This window comes from Rhinolophus sinicus, chromosome 8, assembly GCF_057876585.1.
Source record: "Rhinolophus sinicus isolate RSI-liver-muscle chromosome 8, RSI-T2T, whole genome shotgun sequence".
Taxonomy (NCBI): Eukaryota; Metazoa; Chordata; class Mammalia; order Chiroptera; family Rhinolophidae; genus Rhinolophus; species Rhinolophus sinicus.
In genome coordinates this window covers 35906562-35931202 of record NC_142508.1, presented here as the reverse complement: position 1 = coordinate 35931202, position 24641 = coordinate 35906562, and the positions used below count along the sequence as shown (strand labels likewise).

The following is a 24641-nucleotide window of genomic DNA, read 5'->3' as shown; positions in this document are numbered from 1 at the left end:
GTGATGAAAAACAAGACCTATAACCAAGACTTCTCTACACAGCGAGGCTGTCTTTTATAATTGAAGGAGAGAGAAAGAGCTTCCCAGACAAGAAAAAGCTAGTATTACAAGAAATGTTAAAAGGACTTTTTTAAGCAGAGGAAAGGAGAAAACAAGCTAAGTTCAAAAATATGAATAATACAATGGCTAAAACTATGTACCTATCAATAATCACTTTCAGTGTAAGTGGGTTCAATGCTCCATTCAAAACACATAGGGTAGCTGAGTGGATAAGAAAACAAGACCCATGCACATGCTGTCTACAAGAGACCCACCTCAGATCAAAAGACAGCAACAGACTTAAAAGTAAAGGGATATAAAAAGATATTTCATTCAAATGGAAATGAGAAAAAAGCTAGGGTAGCAATAATTATATCGGACAAAATAAACTTTAAAATGAAGACTATAATAAGAGACAAAGAGGACATTACATAATAAAGGGACCAATCCAATAAGAGGACATAACCTTAGTGAACATCTATGCACTGAACATAGGAGCAACTAAATATATAAAGCTACTATTGACCAACATAAAGGCAGAGATCAACAGTAACACAATCATAATAGGGGACTTTAACACCCTACTGACACCAATAGACAGATCTTCCAGACAGAATATCAACATGGAAACAGTGTCCTTAAGTGACACACTACACCAGATGGGTTTCAGTGATATTTTTAGAGCATTTCACCCCAAAGCAGCAGAATATACATTCTTTTCAAGTGCACGTGGAACATTTTACAAGGTAGACCACATGTTAGGCTACTAAACAAGTCTCAATAAATTTCAAAAGATGAAATCATATCAAGCGTCTTCTCTGACCACAGTGGTATGAAACTAGAAATCAATTACAAGAAAAAATCTGGAAAACACAAACACATAGAGACTAACATGCTACTAAATAATGAAAGGGTCAACAATAAGATCAAGGAAAAAAGATACCTTGAGACAAACGAAAATGAAAACACAATGTCCCAAAATCTATGGGATATAGTGATAGTAGTCCTAAGAGTGAAATTCATAGCAATGCAGGCCTATCTCAAGAAATAAGAAAAATCTGAAACCAACAGTTTATCTTTACACCCCAGGGAACTGGAAAAAGAACAGCAAACAAAGCCCAAAATCAGTAGAAGGAAGGAGATATTAAAGATCAGAGTGGAAATAAATGAAATAGAGACTAAAAAAAAAAAAAAAAATACAAAAGATCACTGAAACCAAGAGCTGGTATTTTGAAAATATAAAAACAATGACTAACTTTTAACCAGACTCTTCAAGATAAAAAGAGAGAGTATCCGTGTAAACTAAGGCCATTCCCCTTGGTTTCTCCACCTTAGGGCCCGTAGACCTCTCCTGCCGCGTTGTGTTCCCTCCACCGGGCAGCCCCCCACGCGCAGCGTGAAGTCCTGGGAGATGGACTCAGGAGATGGAGTCCGGCCGTTGGCGCCCCTCCCCCAGCCCCGCCACGCGGCCCCTGGAGCCCCGCCTCCCCCCGGGGCTGGGGTTCTGCAGACCCTCTCCGCCACTTGCAACCCCCTTCGCCCCAGTTTAATAAGAGGCCCCGAATCCCAGGTAGAGCACACTGTTCAGGGGGATGGGACTTAGGAGGGAACACCGCGGGGTGTCACCAGGTCACCCCCTCTCGTGGGGAGGGGCTTTGTGTGAGCGGTGACTGAAGGGCCGGCCAGGAAAGCGGCAGAACGAGGATGTGAGGGTGTTAGGTCCGCTACCGGCATGATCAAAGTGGCCAGGAGCCAAGTCATACCGCTCTGCCAAGTCAGACCCCTCCTCGCATGAGGGAAACTGGCATTTCCCCGAAGAAGCAGCAGACCTTTGGTGCGATAAACAACTCCGGATGCATCTGCTCACACCCGATCTGCACTGGGGGGTGCCTGCCCACCTGCCACCTCACTCAGCCAACCCCCACCCCAAAAATCGCATATATGCCTCCCTCACTCTGCCCTGGGCGCGACTTCACCGGCCCCTCTGCAGATGGTGAGCCTCGCCCGGAGGCGCAGAAGAAAGCACTCACCTTTCTCAACCCGCCTGACTCTCTTAGCTTCATTATCTCACAGCAAGCCTTACAGAAACTAATTGGCCAAAATACAAATTTGTACTTCTAGATCCTGAAATAATCGAGTCTTCATAGGTGTTTGCTTCCCTCAGACTCATACTTGTCTAATATTGGACATTTTCTGCTCCTAATCAGTGTTACTGGTTTAATACCATTGCTCTTGGTCCTAGTTTGTACATGTTATACTAGATGCAAAAAAAACATAAGACAGACAGAAAAAAAGAAAAAAACTTGGACCATGTTAGCTCAAAGATTAGAAATTACCAATAAGTATTTAATTTAGACATAAAGGATCTGACTGCCTCCCATTTGCTCACATTTTCTTTTAAATATAAATAAATAATTCGGCCTTGACTGCCATTTAAGGTTATGGTCTTGCCCCACCCACAATGGTCCAACATTCAGCAAGACAAAGGCTGACACTTGCTAGGAATGAGCCCTCCTAGCACCGTGGGACCAGACTATCCAGCCAAAGGTTGGTCATCAATGCATCCTTCAGATTGATTTATGACCAAAAGGGGAACTGAAGATGGAAAAGGGGCCACCAGTTTAATCCTGACAAGGTCGGGAAACTGAAAAAAAAACACGTAAGATGGCGTGAACCTAAAAAAAAATCATAACTAAGGTGGGTCATGGCGGGAAGTCACGTCTTTAGCCTGAAGCTTCCTTCATAAAGTCAATCTTCACTTTAAGTGAAGTGTCACCTAAGTGTCTTGTTTTTTTGCACCTAACGTGACATCCTTGGAATGTCAGTAATCTCTTTTTCCAGACCAGAGCAGGAAACTACAGAATGCCTCATTATTATTCTTGTCCCTTGATTAACATCTCTATGAGAACTATTAACTGTCCTGCACCCACCTAAAAGGTAGTTTTTACTAAAAGAAGTACCTATCTCTCCAATTTACTTTTATCCAATCCCAGAGATTTCCCCACTTTGTATCCTGCCACCCCCTTAATCTACCACCAGTGGATTTCATGTAACCCTCCTCCTTTGATTCTATGTATAAAATAAACTGCAAACCATAATTTGCGGAGCATTTTCTCTGTTGAGATTTTACTTCTAGGCAATTCTCATTAGTTTCACTCAAATAAAATCTTATAAGCTTTCTTTTAGACTGGATCTTTTTCATCGACAGGAGAAATCAGGAGAGGACAGAGGGGACAGGAGAGGACAGCAGTGGAGATAATCCAGGACAAGAGGGACACACAGATCCATGGACAGGAATACATAATAGCAGAGGAAGAAGGGGAGCCCCCACCTGGATGAGCAGTGAGCTGGTGGAATGTGGGTGATGAAGTCATGATATATGACTGGTGGCTTTATAGTTGATTTAATTTAATACATGCTGCATTTTCAGTCACACAGATGAGAATGAGAATTACAAAATTCCAGTTTAATAATACTATGCATTTAATAATTAATTTCATCACCCAATGGCTTCCGTGTGAAACCCTCATAGAGCCAGAGGGGGGAGACCTATGTCAGTCAGTCATGCGTCCCTTCTCATTTCCTGGGGTGGCATGAGTGACGTGACCTGGGATGAGAAATGACTACTCTGTCACCACATGATAACTTTTCAAGGACTATTGAAAGCATTGCATCCTTTTTTCTTTTACATGGAATTTACTTTTTCCTTTCTACCTCTCCTACATTTGATTCACTGTTTTAATTAAAAAAAAGCAAATTGAGATAAATCTTAGTCTGCCTAATTTTAACTATTTTGTAATAGTCATTAACTTCTGAAATAAGCTCTGGTGACATTGCATTACCAGCTCTTACTCTTTTCTAAATATGAGGTAATCTTAATTTTCTTTTAAACTTTGACCCTAGAAGTAATTACAGTAAAAAAAAAATCTCAAATCAATTTCCCTTCTAATAACATTGTGTCTAGTGTACATGAGAAGCCCTGCATTCTTTCTACTCTTTATCATGTTGAAACATCCATTGGTACTTGTTAATAATATTAGGCTTCTTCAGTGTGCATTTGGTGAGGATGTGTGTGTGAGAACCTAGTTTGGTGAGTTAGTGTGATATTCAGCAGCTTTTGTTTTCCTTTTAAGTGTTTTGTTAGTGAGCTGGGAGCTACCAAGTGGCTGTACCCTCAAGTCCCTCTTTTCCATTCTCTGATGGTGGAGTGATGGACGGGACAGACCTGAAACTTGGTTCCCATGGAGCCCATCTATTCACGGTGAAGTAATTTGATCAGTGTATTTCCATAGTTAACCCTTTTTTCGAGTTTTCAGCACCAAAATGTGTGTTCATTATTTTACAGTTTGTAACTAATTCTCTGTGATTTCCTGGAAAAGACGAAAGAAATCCACCTAGGTAGCCAGCCCTTGTAGAAGTTTCCTCCCCAACCCCTCACACTCCCTAAAGCTATCAGGTGTGCAGAGTCTGAGATCTGTAGCCCAGTGTGACAGGAAACAGGTCTGGGGAGCAAGTCAGCTCCCCCAGGGAGACTTAAAGTTGCCATTTCCTGGGCCCCCTGCAGACCTCCAGAAAGATAACTCCTTAGAATGGGCCCTGATCCCCCAGGGACCTGCATGTTCATTGCAGCTAAAAGGTTCCCATCTGGTTCCTCCTATGTCACCTGGGGATTTCAAGGAGTGATGTGACCTGTGCCCTCCCCTTGGGAGTAGGACAAATCGTCTGGGTGGAGCATTGTTGTTATTTTAATGAGGTTTCATGTGACTCTCAGGTGAGGACAAGGATTAACTCTGGGCTCCTGGACAGGGTTCTGAGTTGAGAGCAGGTTTTGGCCAGGGGATGTAATCTCGTGCTATGTTCAGTTTGTGGGGTCCAAGAGAGAAGCCCACATTCTCATTGCTGTGGGAATTTGTAGACGTCTGTGTGAGGGGAGGGCACCGGAAGACAGGAAAGAAAAAACTCACAGTTCTGTCTTCACTTAGGAGCTCCTTGTCCCTGACTGTGTCCTGGGACATAGGACAGGAGAGGGCGGCATTTTCAGCATTTCAAGGTCTTTCTGCCTGTGAGTGTGGCGGAAGTACATAAATGAGCCTGCACCACGCCCTGGAAGGCACATTCTCAAGATGCAGATGTGATTCCTCCCCAGAAAGTCTCTTGAGGAAACAACCCAGAGCAGGAGGACGAGGACGAAATGGCTGCTTTTCAGGTAAGCGTTCCGTCCTGGGTCACAGGCTGTGTCCACTTTTCCTCCTAAAATATGTGGGTTTGGAACCTGTCACCTTTAATTCTCTACTTCTGATGTTCTTGCCTAGCAAGGTTCTTTTCAACTACTTACTTTTGCCTTTTCTTCTCAGGAGAGTCAAGGTCAGCTCGGTAGAAACACTCTGCCCTTTTCCCAGAGCCTTCTCTGCCTTCTGTCCATTAGGCTCCCTGAGGACATGAGGAATTCCCACTGTGAGTTACTGACCGTCAAGTACTGAAATCATCTCCTTTGTGACAAATCCACCTAATAAGGTGGTTGTGTCCAAGGTCCCTGTTAGGTGGGGTCAGATGCTCGGTGTCCCGATGAAGGGAGATGTAGGTGTATGTCCTGTGACTACAGCGTCAGGGCTGTAGAACAGGGGTAAGAATGTGCACGACGACCCAGGATGCCTCAGTGCTCAGAATAGCCCGGAAAGGTATAAAAAAATTTTGAAAAGGGTAATTGGAAGCGTCTTACTCACTAGATTGGTAAGAAAGACTTACTGTTTAAATGCACTATTAGAGTCTCGAACTGGGGAGACATTTCTGCGTTGACATTTCCATAAAACTAATTTTTTATGATCAGATTCACATGATGATTTCCTTATTTGTTCATTTGTGCTGGTAACATCACAGCAGTGATGGTGTGTCCTTCCTCGTGTCTCAGTCAGCTGATACCATTTGTTCCTTCCACCTGATTTTCACTTGGTTGAGGTCCTGTCTTCACTATAAAGTTAACTTTTTTTTTTATCATACGTAAGGATCTGGAGGGATTTATAGAGAGATGTGCAAAAACCATCACATTTCATCTGTAAGCTCCCTTTTTTCTCAGTTTCTCTGATTTGGAAATTGCAGGCCCTCAGCTTTCTTTACTAGAGATAATTGGCTTTTGGAGTGGATGCTTTCATCAGTCAGGCCTTGTTCCTGTAAATTTTTATTATATTCCACACTCATGTCACAGACATTCTCTACTTCATCACTCTTTGTGTTTTTAAGAAAGTTTACAGAATCATATTAGTAAGGTGTCGGAGTGGTAAATTTGTAATGTATACCTTGGCACAAATGACACAAAAATTTTTGCAAAGAAAATTGTGTGTTCTTCTCCCTGTTGTGTTTATAAAATACAAAGAGTATCATGCACAGAGAAATTTATGAGCTATACACAATTAAAATAATTGTGATTTCAGTGACGTGAAAATTTCTTTCTGTCACTTTTAATGTGTACACAGTTCCCCATATGTCTGTGTGCCTGTGTGCATAAAATCTTAACACTATTTGAGCTATTCTTTCTTCTTACTTGCTTAACTTGTTTCTCTTCTTCTGAGTTACAGAAATTGCTATGAATGTTCCTGAGGTTTGTCTATGCATATTGGTCTGGACCTTTTTGATAAATTCTAGAGACAGTTTGGAATAAAACCCAACCTCTACCATTTACTGGATGCTTCACAAAATAGTCTCATCAAGAGGAAGAATAATATCTTTCTCAGATTACTTATGTTCATTATGAATTAATATCTAAAAACAAAACGCTCTCTAGTATACAATAAGTTTTCAAAAAGGACTGTGTTGCTATGCTTCTAGGAGAAGTGTAAATTCCATAAAACTCTCAATTCTATCATATATGAATTTTTCCATTTCCTTCCTCTGTGCTATTGAATAATGTGACACATGGGCCAGAGATATTGGTGTCACTAATCAAAAGTGATTTTTTTAATTTTAAAATATAATTTAATGTATAGTATATAATATACAAATAATTACCAAGTTAATTTAATGACAGTTCACTAATGTAGTATACTGCCTGAAAGTAATTAAGCAGAAGTTATTACTACCATCTTCCAACAACACACATAATGGGAGAGTTAAGAGGTATCAAATTAGGACAAGCTCTCTCCACATTATGGTGAAGCTGGTCTGATTCTCTGAAAGACTTGCTCTAGAATGAATCCACTGTGGTTTCATTTTTCTCATTTTTTGTCACTGCGGACTTAATGTGCAGACACACTGTCCATCTTGGGCCACCATGGAACAGCCGCCCACATTTGGCTCATCTTCTTCAAAAATAGCAGTCGTTGATCTTCAGTGATCTTTGCTGCTTCTTTAGTTACTGCACCTTTCAAAACACTGTTAGTGTTCCCTGCGGGCTGGGCAGGAGCTACTTTTGCCAATGACACCACACTGGTTATAACTGGCGTTGTATTTGTCCTTGCAGAAGGCAGCGCCACTGAAACAGTTGGTGCCTTAGAAATATTTACTTTTCTTTGTGAAACAGGGTCATTCGTAATTTGCTGATGACAAAACTCCAAGACACAAAATAGGTTACAGAAACATTTGATGTTTCCTTGCCATTTTATGGACTCACTTAGTTTACCCTGTCGTTTACAAGCATCACATTTGGCCACCTGATAAAACAGAACTGTAAATTTGGACATGCAATCTTCACAACAAAACTCTTCTAACTTGCCCTCTAATCGATTTTGTACCAAATTAGGGGATGTCTGGGAACAATAACTACACATCCTACAGTAGTTTCCCCACTGTTCTCCAAAGTCACGGGCAGACAGGTACTTGCAAACTTCACTACAGAATGGCTTATCAACCCCTGAGAACCGTACAGTCTCCTTTATAATTTTCTGTAGTTTACAGTAGTCACACACTGCTATAGCTTTATTTTTCTTTTTCTTTTTGTAGTCATCAGAGCAAGTCTTGCCACAAAACAGAAACATTTTACCCTTGTAGAAAAGAAGTTCAGGTTTTGTGGCAAACAGATGGTTGCAGTGCTGACACTTGAGTTTAACAACTGCATGGGCAGGAGCAACTTGCTGGGCCTCTGCGGCAGGAGACTGGAGGCCCGCTGCTGCAGAGCCACTGATGACGCTGGCGGAAGTGGCAGAGGTGCTACCTCCTCCTTCTGACACCGCTGACCCGGAGTGCGGGCTTCCTTGGCCCTGAGACAGGGGCACTGCTGAGGAGTTTGTTCCTTTTGGCTTGTTAAATACATTCTGGAAAGCCACCACACAACTGGAGCTCCAGAAGCTGTATATCGTTCCATTGGACATGGCTAGGTGATATTGAGGGATGCTGAGGTTTTACAAGTAGGACACGAAACCTGGACTTCTGAAGAAATAACTGTCTTAACTCTGTAAGCGGATAAACAATTAACAGAGCAGAAAAAGAACTCTGTTTTTCCTGAGTCATTCGCAGTCTCAATCATTTCAGCTGAGGCCCTCAATGATTTCCCCAAGGCATATGGAGGAGTCTGGGCTGAATTCTGCTTATATGCTGTGACACTTGTTGAAGTGAAAACCTTCTGGGACTGGCAGGGACCAGAGCTCCTATAGCAATAGCTCCCACAGTTCTCACAACATTTCATGATAAGGTTGCTGGTAGAGTAAAATTTTGAAAAACAAGCATCACTACAAAGACCATGTACCACATTTTGATATTTAACTTCAAATCGAATATCAGCCTTCTTCTGACACATGCTGCACTTAGTTGAAATGCTGTTGGTATATATGGTAACAACAGGTTTTTTCTTTAGCTCGTAAGAAGAAAGGCATGACTGGCTGCAGAAATCTTTGTTGGGAGAAGAATTTTCAAATTGGGTTGTGATCACATCCTTTGAATTTAAAATGTCTCGAGAGGACTGTCATTAACTGAAAGCACAGCACCAATTTTCAGTTCACTTTCTTGAGTTTTTGCCTTTGGGGCACGTCCATACTCTTGAGCATTGTCAGGTTCTACTTTAATTTTGTCCGGAAGCCCCTGTTGTGGTGCCATTGCTTTGCCACATTCACCATCCAAAGGTTGTTTCATTCTAATTGTTTATGTAAAGGAATTGCCCCGTCTAAACTAATAGAGTTCTTGGTAATGGACAGCTGGGCTCTTAAAGCGGACCACCTGCACCTTTCAGGGTCTCCATGGGAGCCATGCCCAGGAATGAGCCCCTTTGAGCTCAGCTTCACCTTCGCCTTCAATCGCCTGCCAGTGCGCCCCAGCCCGAAATCTGCACCGCGTCAGCCACACTCAAAAGTGATTTTGTTAAATGTGGAAACTCAGGCCCCACCCCAAAACTCCTCAGTCGGAATCTGCATTTTTACACCAGTCCAGTTCCTTGTTGTCCACGTGAAAATTTGAGAAGTATTTTTCATTTCTAACTCAGCAAGACATTTCCAACCACGAAATGTACACAATGTATCCTGTATGATACAGTTGTTTGTGGATCATAGGTCCTCCTCCTTTCTCAGAGTTGGAAAATGTGCTAGAGAATATTACCGTCAGTGACCTTACTGCTTAGTTCTAGATACTCTCCTAGGTCAAAACCAGGTCTCTTAACTCTGTTTTCATATTGAGTCACATAATGACCTTGCCTGTGGCCATGTGGTAAATGTGTCTTTTGTTTCAGGGACAGTTGACATTCAGGGATGTGGCCCTAGATTTCTCTCAGGAGGAGTGGGAATGTCTGCACCCAGCTGAGCAGAAACTGTACGTGGATGTGATGCTGGAGAACTACAGGAACCTGTGCTCCCTGGGTGAGGGTGACTTCCTTCCAGAACTCCTACCCCACCGCAGGGTTGTGTTTCCTTCATCAGTATCAGTACAGCGTCTCCTGGGAGCTTCTGCTTTGTGTGGTAGAGTTTCAGATCCTGGCTCTGAGGAACAAACTGGGGGTTTGCTGGTGTAGAAAAGTAGCAAATTGGGGGTTTGCTGGTGTAGAAAAGAAGTCTTCATGATTCCCTTGCAGTGGAACTCAGGATCTGAAAACGTTCCAAGTTGTCCAGTAAAGGTGCTGTCAGAAAAGAGTGTTTTGGGGGAATCCTTTTTAGAATATTCCAATTTTCTGCAATGTCTTTCTTCTCAACTGAGCACGTACTGGATTGGAAATTGGAGAATCTCCATCAAAATTCATGTTCCTTTTTCTAATAAACAGGTCTTGCTGTCTCTAAGCCAGACCTGGTCATCTTTTTGGAGAGCATGAAGGAGGCCTGGGATGTGAAGCGAAAAAAGACAGTGTCCATCCACCCAGGTAGGTGGGAATGAAGGAGGCAGATGACACAGGTGAGCGGGTCAATGGTCCTGGAGGAGCCAGACCTCAAGATGTGGTTTGGGAAGCTCCGCTTCAGTGGAAAGGATGTGAGAAGCCCAGGTTTCTGTCTGTTGCTGTCACAGAGGGACAGTCCTGTCCAACACGTCCCGTGCTCCTACATCCTCTAGGGACGGTCCTCCTGCTCCGTGATCTGGGTCCCATTGCAGTGAGGGCTGAAGTCCTCCCCCTGGACTGTGGGCATCACCGTGGTCTGGCTATTGTTCCATTGCGTCCAGGGCCGGGGAAAATCTGCTCTAGCTGAGGAATTCTCTCTGAAGCCATTTTTAATGTTCCGTTCTTGCCTCTTGTAAGAAGTCTGTGAAGCAAATGGTGGAGTTCCTGGAATTTGGAGCAGAAATCCCAGGGGCACTGGAGACACATGTCTCATGTTTTCTGCTTTATAATTTCTAATCCTAAGGTGGTTTCAAACATGACCCTACAAAATTTAGACTCAGTAATTTTATCATAGCACAAGGCACTGCCTTAAAGGGAAGGGAGAACATCTCAATCTCGGTTTCATCTCAAAATGTCCCTTCACTTTGTATGAACTAACATTATAAATTTTGAGTATCTACTCTCCAATTCCTCCATGTTAGAATAGTTTAATGTATCTGTTTACCTCACAGGATTCTTAAATGAATTCATGCCGTGGGGTAGCTTAGAATATTGCCCACCATATAAGAAGGTCTCCATTGTTCCCTGATTTCTTAATGACTGTCGTGTTATAATTGTGTCTTTTTCAGTCCAAAGTTTACTGGGCTTGTCTTGTATGTTTTCACTTTCTGATTAGATCTTTGTCAGATTAGTGGTTTTAGTTTCAGAAGTGCTGATAACAAGGTGCTCAAATGAACTCCTTCAATAAGAAGTGAGTTGTAGAATTATTAGGTTCTCATATTTCGGAAAATATTTGCTTTCTCGATTTCCATTTACTTCAGGCAAAAAGTAATCATGAGGTTTGTCATCTCCCTTCCTCAGCATGTTTCTCGATATTGGTGTACTTTAATCTCAAATGTTGATTTATGGATCACTGATTCTGTGATGTTTTACATTTTTGTTGTTCCTTTTTTGAGAAATGAAGGGATTTTTTGTTCTCTATATAATGCATTACAGCTTATATATTTTCTGTAAGAATAGTAGCAATATATTAATAACCTAATTATTTCTCCAATGTAATTTGCATGCTTATTTATTAAAATTTTTCCTTAGAGCTGTTTATGAATGATTCTAATGCATTGTCTGTGAAAAGTGCCTGCCCTACAACACATTCAAATGATTGAGAATGCTTGCTCTTCATGGGGCCACACTTACAGTGGAGGCTGAGGTCTATAGAAGGATTCTCTTCAATAGTACATCTGTGTAGTGTTAAGTATTCGTGGAACCCATTGCTTCTTATTGTCATTCTGCAATTCCACAACAGTGCATTTCCTTTCTCATGGTAGTTCCCTCAAATTTAGTTACTTGCGTTTTGGTTGTTACTTATATATTATGAATGTCAATGACAGTATTCAGCTCAGCACACTTAAGACCATGTGGGGTTTGATTCGCATAAGAATCAGGTGTATGTGTATTGCCATTAAAATTATGTGCGTGTTTGTGTCTATCATTTTACCCCGACTTTGTGCATAACTCATCTTGTTTATTTCCTTTGTTAGTTTGTGGTCAGTGCTTTTCTTATCCTGTGTAGTTAAGTAGTTGTGGTAACAGTCTTAATTTCACATCTATTTACTATTGATTTTATATTCTCTATGAAAGAACCACTTTTTTAAAAGGAAGGTAATTTTTGAAATGTTTCATAACTATATCTCTTCTAGATATTTTTATTCATTTTCAATTCTGGTAAAGACATGTGACTAACACTGTACCCTCTGTAACTGTACAGTCCAGTCATGTTAAGTATATTTACGTTGTTGTTCAACTGCCCTCTGGAAATTTCTATCTTGGAAATTAGACTCAATACCCATTAAACAAGCACTTCCTCATTTCCCATCACCCCACGCGTTCCTTTTGTTCTATGAGGAGGACCGCATTAGGTGACTCACAGAAGTGGACTCTTATAGTATCTGTGTCTTTGTGATTCATGAATTTTAACTGAAATGTCTTCAGGTTTCTCTGTTTTGTATCAGGTTAGAGAATCTGTTTCTATTTCAAGGTAGAATAATATTCCGTTGTATGTATATGCTACATTTTCTTCACCCGTTCATCTATCGATGGCCAATTGTGTTGTTTCCAACTATTACAGGCTTTTGTGAACAACGCTACAGTGTGCATGTGTGTGCACATGGCTCTTGCAGAGCCTCCTTTGAAGTCTCTTGGAAATGTACCCAGAAGTGGGATGGCTGCTTCATAGCACGATTCTATTTTTAAGTTTTTCAGAGACCTTCATATTGTTTTTCTTCTTTCTTTTTTTTTAAAGATTTTATTGGGGAAAGGGAACAGGACTTTATTGGAGAACAGTGTGTACTTCCAGGATTTTTTCCAAGTTAAATTGTTGTCCTTTCAATCGTTGTTGTGGAGGGCACAGCTCAGCTCCAAGTCCAGTTGCCATTGTTAGTTACAGGGGGCGCAGCCCACCATCCCTTGTGGGAGTCGAACCGGCAATCTTGTGGTTGAGAGCCCCCTGGGTCATGTGGGAATACAACCAGCAGCCTTTGGAGTTAGGAGCATGGAGCTCCAACCGCCTGAGCCACTGGGTTGGCCATATGGTTTTTCATAGTGTTTGTGTCAATTGATATTTCATCCAACTGTGCATAGAGGTCCAAGTTCTCCATATTTTTGCCAATACTTGATATTTTGTGTTTCCCTGATGGTGGTCATTTTAATTGGTGTGCGGTGCTATTGTGTTTGTTAAGTAGTGGATACAAACATTTATGTTCTTGCATGAGTGTAATGAACCACTCAACTCCATGGACCGAGATCCCATATTTCAGAGAAGCAGAAGTCTGAGATTGACTTTTATGCTAAGAGGAGATTTACGTCACAGCAAAATTGGGTAGCAGTTACAGAGAATTCCCATATGCCCCTCCCACAAACAAACCTTCCCCTTTTCCATGCCCCAGAAGTGTTTTCTCTGTTACATAGAGGTAGCTACATTGACATGTAATTGTCCACCAGAGTTTATAGTTCACCTTGGGGTTCAGTGGGGCTATCCATTCTGTGGGTGTGGACACATTTACGATGACATGTATCTACCATTATAGTGTCATACAGACTAGTGTCACAACCCTGAATATTCTCTGTGCTCTGCCTGTTCATCACTGTCTCCCATAAGCCCTGACAACCAGTGATTTTTCAAGTGTCTCCATCATTTTGCATTTTCTATAATGCCATAGCTGGAATCATAGAGCATGTGTCCTTTTCAGATTGGCTTCTTTCACTTAATATGTGTCTACGTTTCCTGCACGTCTTTTCGCGGTTTGATAGCTTATTTTTTTATAGATGAATAATATTCCATTCTCTGTATGCACCACGTTCACTCATCCATTCATTCCGGTCTTGACAGACATCTTGGTTGCTTCCTAGTTTTGGAAATTATGACTAAAGCTGCTATGAACATGCATGTGGGGACTCTGGCCAGTATGGTTAGTGTGTGTGTACTTTTGAACAAACCAGCAAACTGCCCAAAAGGCTGCAGCATTTTGTGTTCCCACCGTCAGTGAGTGAGAGTTCCTGCTGCTCCACGTCCTCACCAGCACTTGGTGTCGTCCGTGTTCTGGGTTCTGGCCCCTCCTAATAGGTGTGTAGTGGTGTTTAATTTGCTGTGTGTTTCATTCTCGTTGTTTTCATGTGCATTTCCCTGGTGACATGATGTGGAGCATCTTTTTATACATCACTTTGCCTTCTGTGTATCTTGTCTAGTGTGCTGTCTGTTTAGGGCTTTGGCTCATTTTCCAATCAGGTTGGTAGTTTTCTCATCAATCAGTTTTAAGACTTCTTTGTATGCTTTGTATAGCAGACCTTTACAGGTATGTTTTTGCAAATATTCTTTCCCAGTCTGTGGCTTCTCATGTTCTACTCTTGATGAGGATGACGTGTTCATTTTTGCTCCTTAATAATTGGTTTCAAACATGGGAGATCAGAACTTAATATTATGGACTGCAAAAACAAAAACTTGTTTAAGAATTTGCCGGGCCGGCCCGGTGGCTCAGGCGGTTAGAGCTCCATGCTCCTAACTCCGAAGGCTGCTGTTTCGATTCCCACATGGGCCAGTGGGCTCCCAACCACAAGGTTGCTGGTTCAACTCCTCGAGTCCCGCAAGGGATGGTGGGCAGCGCCCCCTGCAACTAAGATTGAACACGGAACCTTGAGCTGAGCTGCCTCCCGGATGGCTCAGTTGGTTGGAGTGCGCCCTTCAACCACAAGGTTGCCGGTTCGACTCCCGCAATGGATGGTGGGCTGTACCCCCTGCAACCAGCAACGGCAACTGGACCTGGAGCTGAGCTGCGACCTCCACAACTAAGACTGAAAGAACAACAACTTGACTTGGAGAAAAGTCCTGAAAGTGCACACTGTTCCCCAATAAAGTCCTCTTCCCCTTCCCCAATAAAAAAAAAAAAAAAAAAAAAAAGAATTTGCCTTGGAAAAAATCTGGAGGTATAAAATTAAGTTTACTTTACATTTAATGACATTTAAATTATAATTCCAGCTGTGTGTTTATTCCTGGAATAAACACATAATGAGTCACGTGCTAGATGGAGAAGAGTTCACATACCGTATTTTGCCATGTATAATGACACTTTTGCCCAAATTTGTGAGGAAAAATAAGGATGCATATTATATATGGGTAGTACTAATTCCGTATCTACCAGGGGTGCCAAAAAAATGTATACAAGTGGACACTTTGGTCAACATTGCTCAAGCAGTAGTTTGCCATAATCAGAAGTGTCTGGATGCTGATGGTAACCACTTTCAGCAACTCTTGTAATTGCAGAAGTCAAACGTGACTTGTATTCATCTTTTGTTATCAGTCTATGTTGAGTATTACAATTTTAATACAGTTTTCCTTTCTTAAAATGTGTATACAGTTTTTTAGCACCCTCTATATATAAATGTTTTTATTTCATTTATTTATGCTTATGAGTTAAAAGTGTAAGTGTAGAAATCAATAACCATGTCCATATGCAAACTGATACCCTGGAATATGATAATCAGTTTTGTTGAACTTACAATGAACTTGCAAGGAGGAAGAGTTCTAGGCCTTCTACGATGGGTAAATATCGTAAATTTGCACATAAACTTTCTTGTTCCTTGTATCTGTTCTTGTGTTTTTAATTATTTGTTACATAAAATTTCTTGTACCATGATATGTTAAAAAATAAATGCTAAATTCCTTTTTAATACAAAAAACCCCCCACAAATACAGAAATGTAAACAAATAAAAATTTGAATTAAAAAATTCAAAAAAAGATTTTTTCCGTGAAAGTTTGGGCGAAAAAACATGGGTGCGCATTATACATGGAAGCACATTATACACAGCAAAATACGGTATTAATTTTCTGACAATGTTATGTCAACTCTAACGAAATCTTTTAATTTGTTCTTAATTGTACAGCCATCAAAGATGGCCTTTTTTCTCAATTTGTTTTTCATTATTGGTGTTTGTTACATTATAAAAATAATACATGATTGTTACAAATATTGAAACAGTTGAAAGATATTAAAATTTTCATTGCGGTCCAAAATGTGATAAACCATTGTATTTGTTTATTTTTATTGTTAAAGTATAGTTGACATGCAATGTTTTATTAGATTCAGTCGTACAATGTGATTCTTCATTTACATATCTTACGAAGTGATCACCACATTGAGTCAAGTATCCATGTGTCACCTGACAAAGGTATCACAATATCATTGACTATATTCTGTATGCTACATTACATCCTTTGCCTTACTCATTTCATAATCAGACATTTATACCTCTCAATACCCTTCACCTTTTTATGCCTTTATGACCCTCTTTTCTCTAGCCACTATCGGTAAATTGTATCTGTGAATCTTTCTCTGGTTGGTTTTGTTGTTTTCACTTTTAGTTTTTAGACTCCACGTATCAGCAAAATTGTATGGTATTGGTCTTTCTGTGTCTGACTTACCTCACTTAGCATGGTACCCTCTAGGTTCATCCTTGATGTTGCCACTGGCAGGATTTCCGTCTTCCTCTTGGCTGAGAAACATTCCATTGTGGACATTTATCACATGTTCTTTATCCATTGATCTATCGATGGACGTGTAAAATGGTTCCACATCTTGTTTATTGTAAATAATGTTGCAGTGGATGTATGGGTGTATATATCTTTTCAAATTTGTGTTTTGGTATTCCTTGTATAAATGCCTGGAAGTAGAATTACTGGGTCACATGGTAGCTGTGTTTATAATTTTTTTGAGGAATCTCCATACTGTTTTTTGTTTGTTTTCTTTTTGTTTTACCTCCATACTGTTTTTGCTGCACCGATTTTTACATGAGTAAAATGTTATAGCTTCATGTTGAATTCACCCTTTTATCATTATGTTATATCATTCTTTGGGTTGTGACAGTTTTTGACATTTACTGTGTATTTCTCTGATTAGTATGGCCACTCGTACTTTTTATTGGTAACCGTTTGTATGGAATGCCTTTTCCCATCCTTTTAGTTATGTCCTATATCCTCACGTCTAAAATGAGTCTCTTGCAGACAAAAGATGTTGGATTTTATTTTTTAATCCATTCAGCCAACATATGTCTTTTGATTGGGGGACTTTTATCTGTTTTTATTTAAACTAATTAACGAGAGGGAGGGACTACTATAACCATTTGAGATTGTTTTTTGCACTTTTTTTAAAGCTCTTTTGTCCCACTTTTCCCCTCTTAAGTCTGTTCCATTTTGTGCCTTTGATTTTTATATGGCAGTGACATGCTTCCGACTTTTTCTCACTTTTTGTGTGTCTGGTATAGCTATTGTATTGCGGTTACCATGGGGGTAACTTAAAACGTTTTAAAAAGTATTTTGTATTCTTGGTCAGGTTATTAATAGCTCTGTTAATTTAGGGCCAGTGTGTGGAGATTTAGTTTTTCCTGTGATTGTAGCATGTTTTTCTGTTCTTTGTAAGCCTCGTGACCTTTTGTTGAGCTTTGGGAGCAGAAACAGTCACCATCTCAGGCTTTGTACTTGCTTTGTACAGGAGGACACAAATAACAGGCAGCTATACTTGAAATTCTGAGGCCTGTCAATCCTATTCTAGGAATATGTGTTCTCCGTGTTTTTTGTGCGTAATATTCCACTGTAAAATGTTTTCCGTTTCTTCTTCAGAGGCAGTGGTACCTTCCTATTCTTGATGTTTGTCTTCAGTACTGCAGTCTTTGTGGTGTTTGAACAATTACTCACCATTTTTCTTAGTGGCCACCACAATGCATTCACATTGCACTGCCATTCCCTTAGCACTTGGTGTGATGCAGAAGATAAATGACCCCCTCAGGCAGCTGTGATGAGGGGAGACCTTTGGACACACAGTATACTCAGCCGTTTCCCTCCTGAGAAGAAACTGGGAATTGGCGTTTCTCACAATATTGTCATGGTGTGCCAGGGAGGGTTAGCAGCTATTATCAGTAAATGTAAGCAAGTTTTCTTTCCTTTTTGATGTGACTCTCTCCTGGGCATGCTGTGAACTCTGAACTCCCTTGTGAAATCATCAGTACTGAACCATGGAGGAGTGAAGTTTTGGTGCTAGCTCTTGTGCCATCTTCCTAAGTCCTATAATAAGTATTAAATTTTTATGGTAGAATTTACCTGACTGTTGAAAGAGTGATCATTTGTTTGCTGCCTTTCAGCTCTGTCTTCTGCGGACACCCAGGGCTTGTTGCCAAAACCGGACATAGAAGATTCATTCCACAGAATGCTTCTGGTAAGATATCGAAGGTGTGACCTTGAGTATCTACCTTTAATGAAAAAGTGGGGATGTGAGGGGAGTATCAAGGGCCGAAGGGAGATTATGATGGACATAACGAAACTGGGACCGTTAATCATAATAAAATCCCTGTGGCCAAATGCGATCAAATATATAAGACATCTTGGGAAAACCATCACTTTAAGGCAGTTACATTTGCAGAACAACGTGTTTCTAAATGTAAAGATAGAAAAGAGTTTTGTAAAGGTGTATATTCTCTGTAAGAAAATGTGGAATATCTGGCAAGTCCCATAACACATGGTGTGAATAATCATTTGAGTCATTTAAAATGTAGGGTTGGATTAAACATTGAGTCAAAATTTCTGAAAACCTGAGATTTGAAAATGAAGATAGAAATTCTGAATATCCTACATCTGACAGTCCCTTAACCAGGGAGTCATTATTCTTTCACCAAGAAACAATTCCTCCTTATTACAAATTCTGCTATTTTCTTGAAGGTGGGAGGGTTTCCATACAAGCATCATGGTTCCATAGGTATCATAAATTAATTGGGAACAACTTTACATGTTTAATGAAATTGCAGCCCTCACTAGAGGTCTTTCTGTCTTCAATGATTACCAGAGTACACGTAATGGAGAGAGAAGCTTTCAATTCAATGAATCTTGGAAAAACTTTAAACAAGGGTCAAACCCTAATAAGCATCAGAGAACTCACTTTCCAGAGAACCATTGTAAATGTGGGAGTGTCTTAGATCAAAGCTTAAATCTTATACATCAGAGTCATCCTACTGTAGAGAAGACAATCAAATGTAGTGAATGGGACAAATCTTTGAACCAATCTTTAAATTTTACTGAACTTGAGAATATTGACACCTTGGAGGAACCTTACAAATGTAATCCGTGTTGGAGAGTCTTTACTCCATTACCTAGTCTAAAGAGACGTAAGAAAATCCATACTGGAGAGAAGCCTTACAGATGTAGAGAATGTGACAGAGCCTTTAATTGGCGTTCAAATCTTACCAGACATGAGAAAACTCATATTGCAGAGAAACCTTACAAATGTAAGCGATGTGGCAAAGCCTTAACTCGGCATTCACATCTTACTGTACATGAGAGAATTCATACAGGAGAGAAGCCTTACAAATGCAAACAGTGTTGTAAAGCCTTTAATCGGCGTTCACATCTTACTAGACATGAGATAACCCATAGTGGAGAGAAACCTTACAAATGCAAACAGTGTGGTAAAGCCTTTAATCAGCGTTCACATCTTACTAGTCATGAGCTAATCCATAGTGGAGAGAAGCCTTACCAATGTAGAGAATGTGGTAAAACCTTCTTTCGGAGTTCATGTCTTACTCAGCATCAGAGAATTCATACGGGACAGATGCCTTACAAATGTGGAGAATGTGGAAAACCCTTTATTCACTGTTCAGAACTTACTACACATGTGAGAATTCATACTGGAGAGAAACCTTACAAATGTGATCAATGTGGCAAAGCCTTTTACCGCCGTTCAAATCTTACTGCACATGAGAAAATTCATACTGGAGAAAAGCGTTACAAATGTAGAGAATGTGGAAAAGCCTTTATCATTGTTCACAGTTTACTCAACACATGTGAATTCATAATGGACGGAAACTTGAAAAGTGAAGAATTTGTAAAACCTTATTGCTGGAACTACAACCTCCCTCAATAACTGAGAATATGTACTGGAGAGAAATTCTTCATTTCTTATACATGATGAAAGACCTTCATTGAAAATATATACTTCAGAATACCCCACCAAATTCATGCTACAAAGTGACTTTAAAGATGTAAAAAAATATGGGGAGGTGCTTAATCGAAAATCAGCTCTGAAATATCAGAGAATTGATATGAGAATGTAGTAAGTCAAGAACACTTTTGACAGATTACTGTAAGAGTACTTATAATAAATAAGCAAATGTTAAAAAACTTAGAAATCTTCCTTGTTAATCTGATTCAACTTATTAAAGGGATGGATGTTGGACAGGTGTAATTACCATCACTGTATTTTTGTATATTGGCATTACATGAGGTAGTTTTTCAAAGCAAATGTTAATGTGATTCCAGTATGAAGTCACTTGACACTATATTTTTGCACCTAGTGTGTGTGTGTGTGAATCATGGGTTGATTGTTGCTGCCTCAAAGAACTGAGAGCCCTTGTATGTTGGGTGGGATTCACTCAGATCGCCTTCTCCCTGGAAGGCTGAGGGCACTGTAATACACAATGTAGGAAGAAATCTAAGTGGAGATGCTGTTTGGTTGACTTAGAACATTGATGTAAGTCACTGTCAGGTAGGTGTTCAGGACATCGTTCTCCGCATTAGTGTAAGACAGGAATATTCTGAATTTTAACTAATTTTAATATTCTGAGTTTTTCCACTTGTCCTTTAAGCAAAATAGGTGGCGGTTCATTAAAGCTCTGATGTGTCTTTGTAGTTAGTATTATTTAATGTGGTTGAAATAAAGACCTCTTCAGAGATGACTGAGAAACTACAGACAACTCATCCCTAAGTTCCTAATTATACATCCATGTTTCCTAAGCAGTGAACCTCAGTCTGCAGAGCCATGGAAAACAGAGCTGTAAGATCATTATATAAGAACCAGAAAGCTCCTTAACCACTTGTCTGTATTTTATCCTTGGACCCTACAGGTGGTTTGCCATGCTTTATTTAGACTATGTGTGAACTTACATTTTTATAATAAAGGCAGATGCCTTTTAATACACGAACCCTATGTGTAATGAATGACGTGTTATCTTGCCACCAACGCTGACCTCTCCCACCTGAATCATGGGTGTGACCATCAGTGCACTGTTTGGTGATGCAGTAGAAGGACAGCACTAGGAATCCCTTTTCCCTGTGGCCGTAATCTGCAAATAACGTGAGGCTATTTTCCCCATAACTTACATATTGTGCCCTGTTTTCCTGATTGTTACTACTGGAGAATTACGATGGTTAAAATAAAGTATTAGTGCTGTAGAGAGTTTAGCTAAACTACCATATTGCTGCCTTAGAATCCATGATGTGTAGCCAAGTTGTCTTGAAGTGACACTGGCCCCTTCCACTAGTGCATACACTGTTGTGCAGACAACAGGTCACAGACTCACAAGTGAATGTAAGTTCCCGTTATTACTTCTCCAGCAGCCCTTGTGAGCAAGTGTCCCCCGCCTCTGAAGGACTATGCCTTGTATACCCCCTGGATAGATCCCTGCAGAGCTTACCAAAACCTTGCTGTTTTTCGTTTCAATTGACCAACTTGGACTGAGCTGGAGAACCCCAAATCACTTGTCCTGTAAAACCTAATAAAGGCATGTGCCCTGGGTCCTGCCCTTCTCTGGTGCGTCCTGCCTCGGCCTCCCCATGTGGCCCTTCCAGGCATGCTGTGTCCTTCCTGCAGGATTGTGAGGATAAGAAGCTTGTCTGTTTCAGTTTCCCTGTGCTCTTTTGTTGAACTGTGGGCTCAGCATCCAACTGAAGACTCTCTGCTTAACAAATGCTAATTTATCTGTCACAGGAAATATAATTAGAATCCATACTTTGGTCCAAGGGGAGGTGAAGTCTGCCTTACATGGGCTTGCAAGGTGGGCATGGCCATGCACCCCACATTCCCCATCTGTACCAGGATTTGTGGGTGTGGGGAAGGAGGGCACCTGACAACAGGATGGAACCCTCTGTTTGATTCCATGTAGGAGATAATTGCCCCTGATTCTCCTGTGACCGAGGACAGGGAGGGGGGCCTCTGCATTTCAGGGTCCTGCCTGTGGATGTGGTAGCAGATGAAGGCTCTGCTGGTGCTTTCAACTCAGCTTCTCAAGGTGCAGGCCTGACTCCCCATGTCACTGAGGAGGAAGAAGAGATAGAAACGACGGGTTCTCAAGTATTGTGTCTCAATTCAGGGTTTTTATACACCCATTAATGTCATGTATTTAGAACTTGCAAACCATAACTTCTTACGACGTTTCTAGCTAACCAATATATTTTCAGCATGTTTTTTCCCTCTTTTTCTTCTTATGATAGTCAAGGCCAGGTCTTTAGATTAATTCTTCCCTATGTCTCAGACCTTCTGTCCACTTCTCCATCCTGACTTCCTACATCTTCAACTACTGACCTGCAACATTGAAAGGGTTCCCTTTGTGACAGGATGGCATAGGAGTGTGTTGATAGCCAAGATTCGCATGGATGATGGGGTTGGATTCTGGGATATCAGTGAAGGAGAACATTTCGTGTTTAGGTTCCATCTGGATGCTCCCTCAGCTCTGCTGGAGACCAGGATTCAGAAAATGCACAAATACACACAATAGAAAGACTGTCTAGAATGCTAAGGAAAGACTATTTAAACTAAACTAAAGGTTAGCAGATATAGGAGTCCCATGTGGCTTAAAATAAGCATAAAGCACCTGTTTCCTTGTGATTAGATCCATGTCATAATTCACTTTTCCCCAATGATAACAGGACAGATGATGGGTTCATCCATGTGCATCAGGCAGCCCACACCAGTTTGTCCCCTCACAGCTGGTGTTACCTTCATCCACTTGATTCAGGTCCTGTATGCCCCATTCTTCCTCTATAATGGTAACAGTTTTCCTATTTTCACTAATAAGATTTTGGGAGATTTACTGAGTGTTCTGTATAAACCATGATATTTACTCTGGAAACTCCTTTCTGAGTTTGTCTTTGCTTGATTTTGCTTTGGAAAACAAAGGCTCTGACCTTTGCTACAGATACTGGTTTTTCAACTGGAGGTTGTAAGGCAGTCAGGCCTCAGTTCTGTAAGTTTCCATTTTATTCCAAAGTCATGTCTGACATACTCTTTTTCATGTCTTTGTTGTGTTTTCAGAAGAAGAAAGTAAGAGTCATAATTAATAGATGTTCAAGTGTCTGCAAATTCTAAGAGAGAACTCAGCACAATTTAGAACCCAGCACAATGATAACTAAAAAACTTTCAGTGACATATGCACTCAAAAACAGTAGCTTTTATATGAGTTTATATCATTGGGCGTGTTTGTCCCCATAGTATTTTTTAAACACACAAAAATTCATCCACAAATAGATGCATATATTTAATTGAAAATATTTAATTTCAGTGACATTAAAATTTTTCCGTCATTTTTACCAAGTACATCATGACTCCCCCCCTTTTGCCTCCCCCCAGTTCAAGCCGTTGTTTCTCAGTCTAGTTGTGTAGGACACAGCTCCCAGGCCCATGTTGGAATTATGAGCCTTGCACTCCCCCCCGGCTGAGGCAGTCGGTTGCCAGTCATTGGTCGGCAGCTCAGGGCACCTCTCGCCGGCTGCCGGCCACTCACACTGGCCACCGGCCACTCATAGCGGCACATGGTAGCCCACGGCAGCACACAGCAGCTTATGCCAACTCCAGCTGCTCAGGGCAGCCCTGCTCCAGCGAGAGCTGTTGTTCACAACCTTAGCTGTAGAGGCGCAGTTCACTGGCTCATGTGGGAATCGAACCAGCGACCTTGGCAATAGGAGCACGGCGCTCCAACTGCCTGAGCCACCAGGCCGGCCCACATCATGACTTTTTAAAGATATGGGTGTACACATATAATGTAAAAGTTACTTGATCCATTCCATTTTGGTACATTGTTGTTTCCATTACTCTTTTCACTTGCAAAATCTGCTATAATTATTTGTTGATGATTTTCTCTGAATATTGGCCTTGCATGATTCTTCCTTGTAGATAAACTCTAGGTCAGAAAAACTAGGTTAAATCCCAGGTTCTACTATTTACTGGATATTGGACAAATATTCTTTTTTTTTTTTTTAAAGATTTTATTGGGGAAGCAGAACAGTGTATATTTCTGGGGAACAGTGTGTTTTCCCCAGAACTCATCAGCTCCAAGTCAAGTTGTTGTCCTTCGATCTTAGCTGTGGAGGGCGCAGCTCAGCTCCAAGTCCAGTCAATGTTTTCAATCTAGTTGCAGGGGACGCAGTGCACCATCCCATGTGGGAGTCAAACTGGCAACCTTGCTGTTAAGAGCACGCGCTCTAACCAACTGAGCCATCCGGACACCCCTCTACAAACATTCTTCTTAAAGAAAAATAATATTGCTCTCCTAGAGTATTTCTCTAGTTTTATGCATTAATATCTGAAAGAGCGAGAATAATGTCTCAGGCTCTCCAGTGTTCAGAAAGGAATGATCCCCCATTGTTGCTATTACAGAAGAACCTGTTCTTGCTGTGAAGCCCTTTCCTTTCCAAGTCAGTCATTACATCTTCCCATGCGTTTTACTGCTTTCGTAGTAAAAAGTGTAACCCTGATACCTGAGGCATAAGCGTGAATGGCCAGCATGTTAGAAATGCAGACCCTACCCATGAATTACACGGAACCTGCAGTGTAGTAAGATCTCCAGTTCATTGCT

The 24641-nt window shown here is 40.9% G+C and overlaps 1 protein-coding gene and 1 pseudogene across 5 annotated transcripts; one reads left to right on the top strand and one right to left on the bottom strand.

The window, feature by feature from the left end:
- The first annotated feature begins 1405 nt into the window (after nucleotides 1-1405).
- Nucleotides 1406-20170, top strand: LOC148757503 (KRAB domain-containing protein 5-like). Of its 5 annotated transcripts, none has more exons than XM_088800547.1 (6): nucleotides 1406-4300; nucleotides 5022-5245; nucleotides 9686-9812; nucleotides 10211-10306; nucleotides 18165-18238; nucleotides 18863-20170. In XM_088800547.1, exons 2-6 carry the CDS (start codon nucleotides 5231-5233, stop codon nucleotides 19934-19936), a joined length of 1386 nt encoding a protein of 461 aa, XP_088656673.1. In that variant the 5' UTR covers nucleotides 1406-4300; nucleotides 5022-5230; the 3' UTR covers nucleotides 19937-20170. The 5 variants fall into 5 exon arrangements, with proteins under 5 accessions (XP_088656673.1, XP_088656675.1, XP_088656674.1 ...); XM_088800549.1 differs by lacking the exon at nucleotides 1406-4300 and adding an exon at nucleotides 5394-5493 and having other exon boundaries at nucleotides 4319-5245; XM_088800548.1 differs by lacking the exon at nucleotides 1406-4300 and having other exon boundaries at nucleotides 4319-5493.
- LOC148757504 (zinc finger MYM-type protein 6 pseudogene) lies at nucleotides 7210-9660 on the bottom strand (annotated as a pseudogene).
- Nucleotides 20171-24641: the final 4471 nt, after the last annotated feature.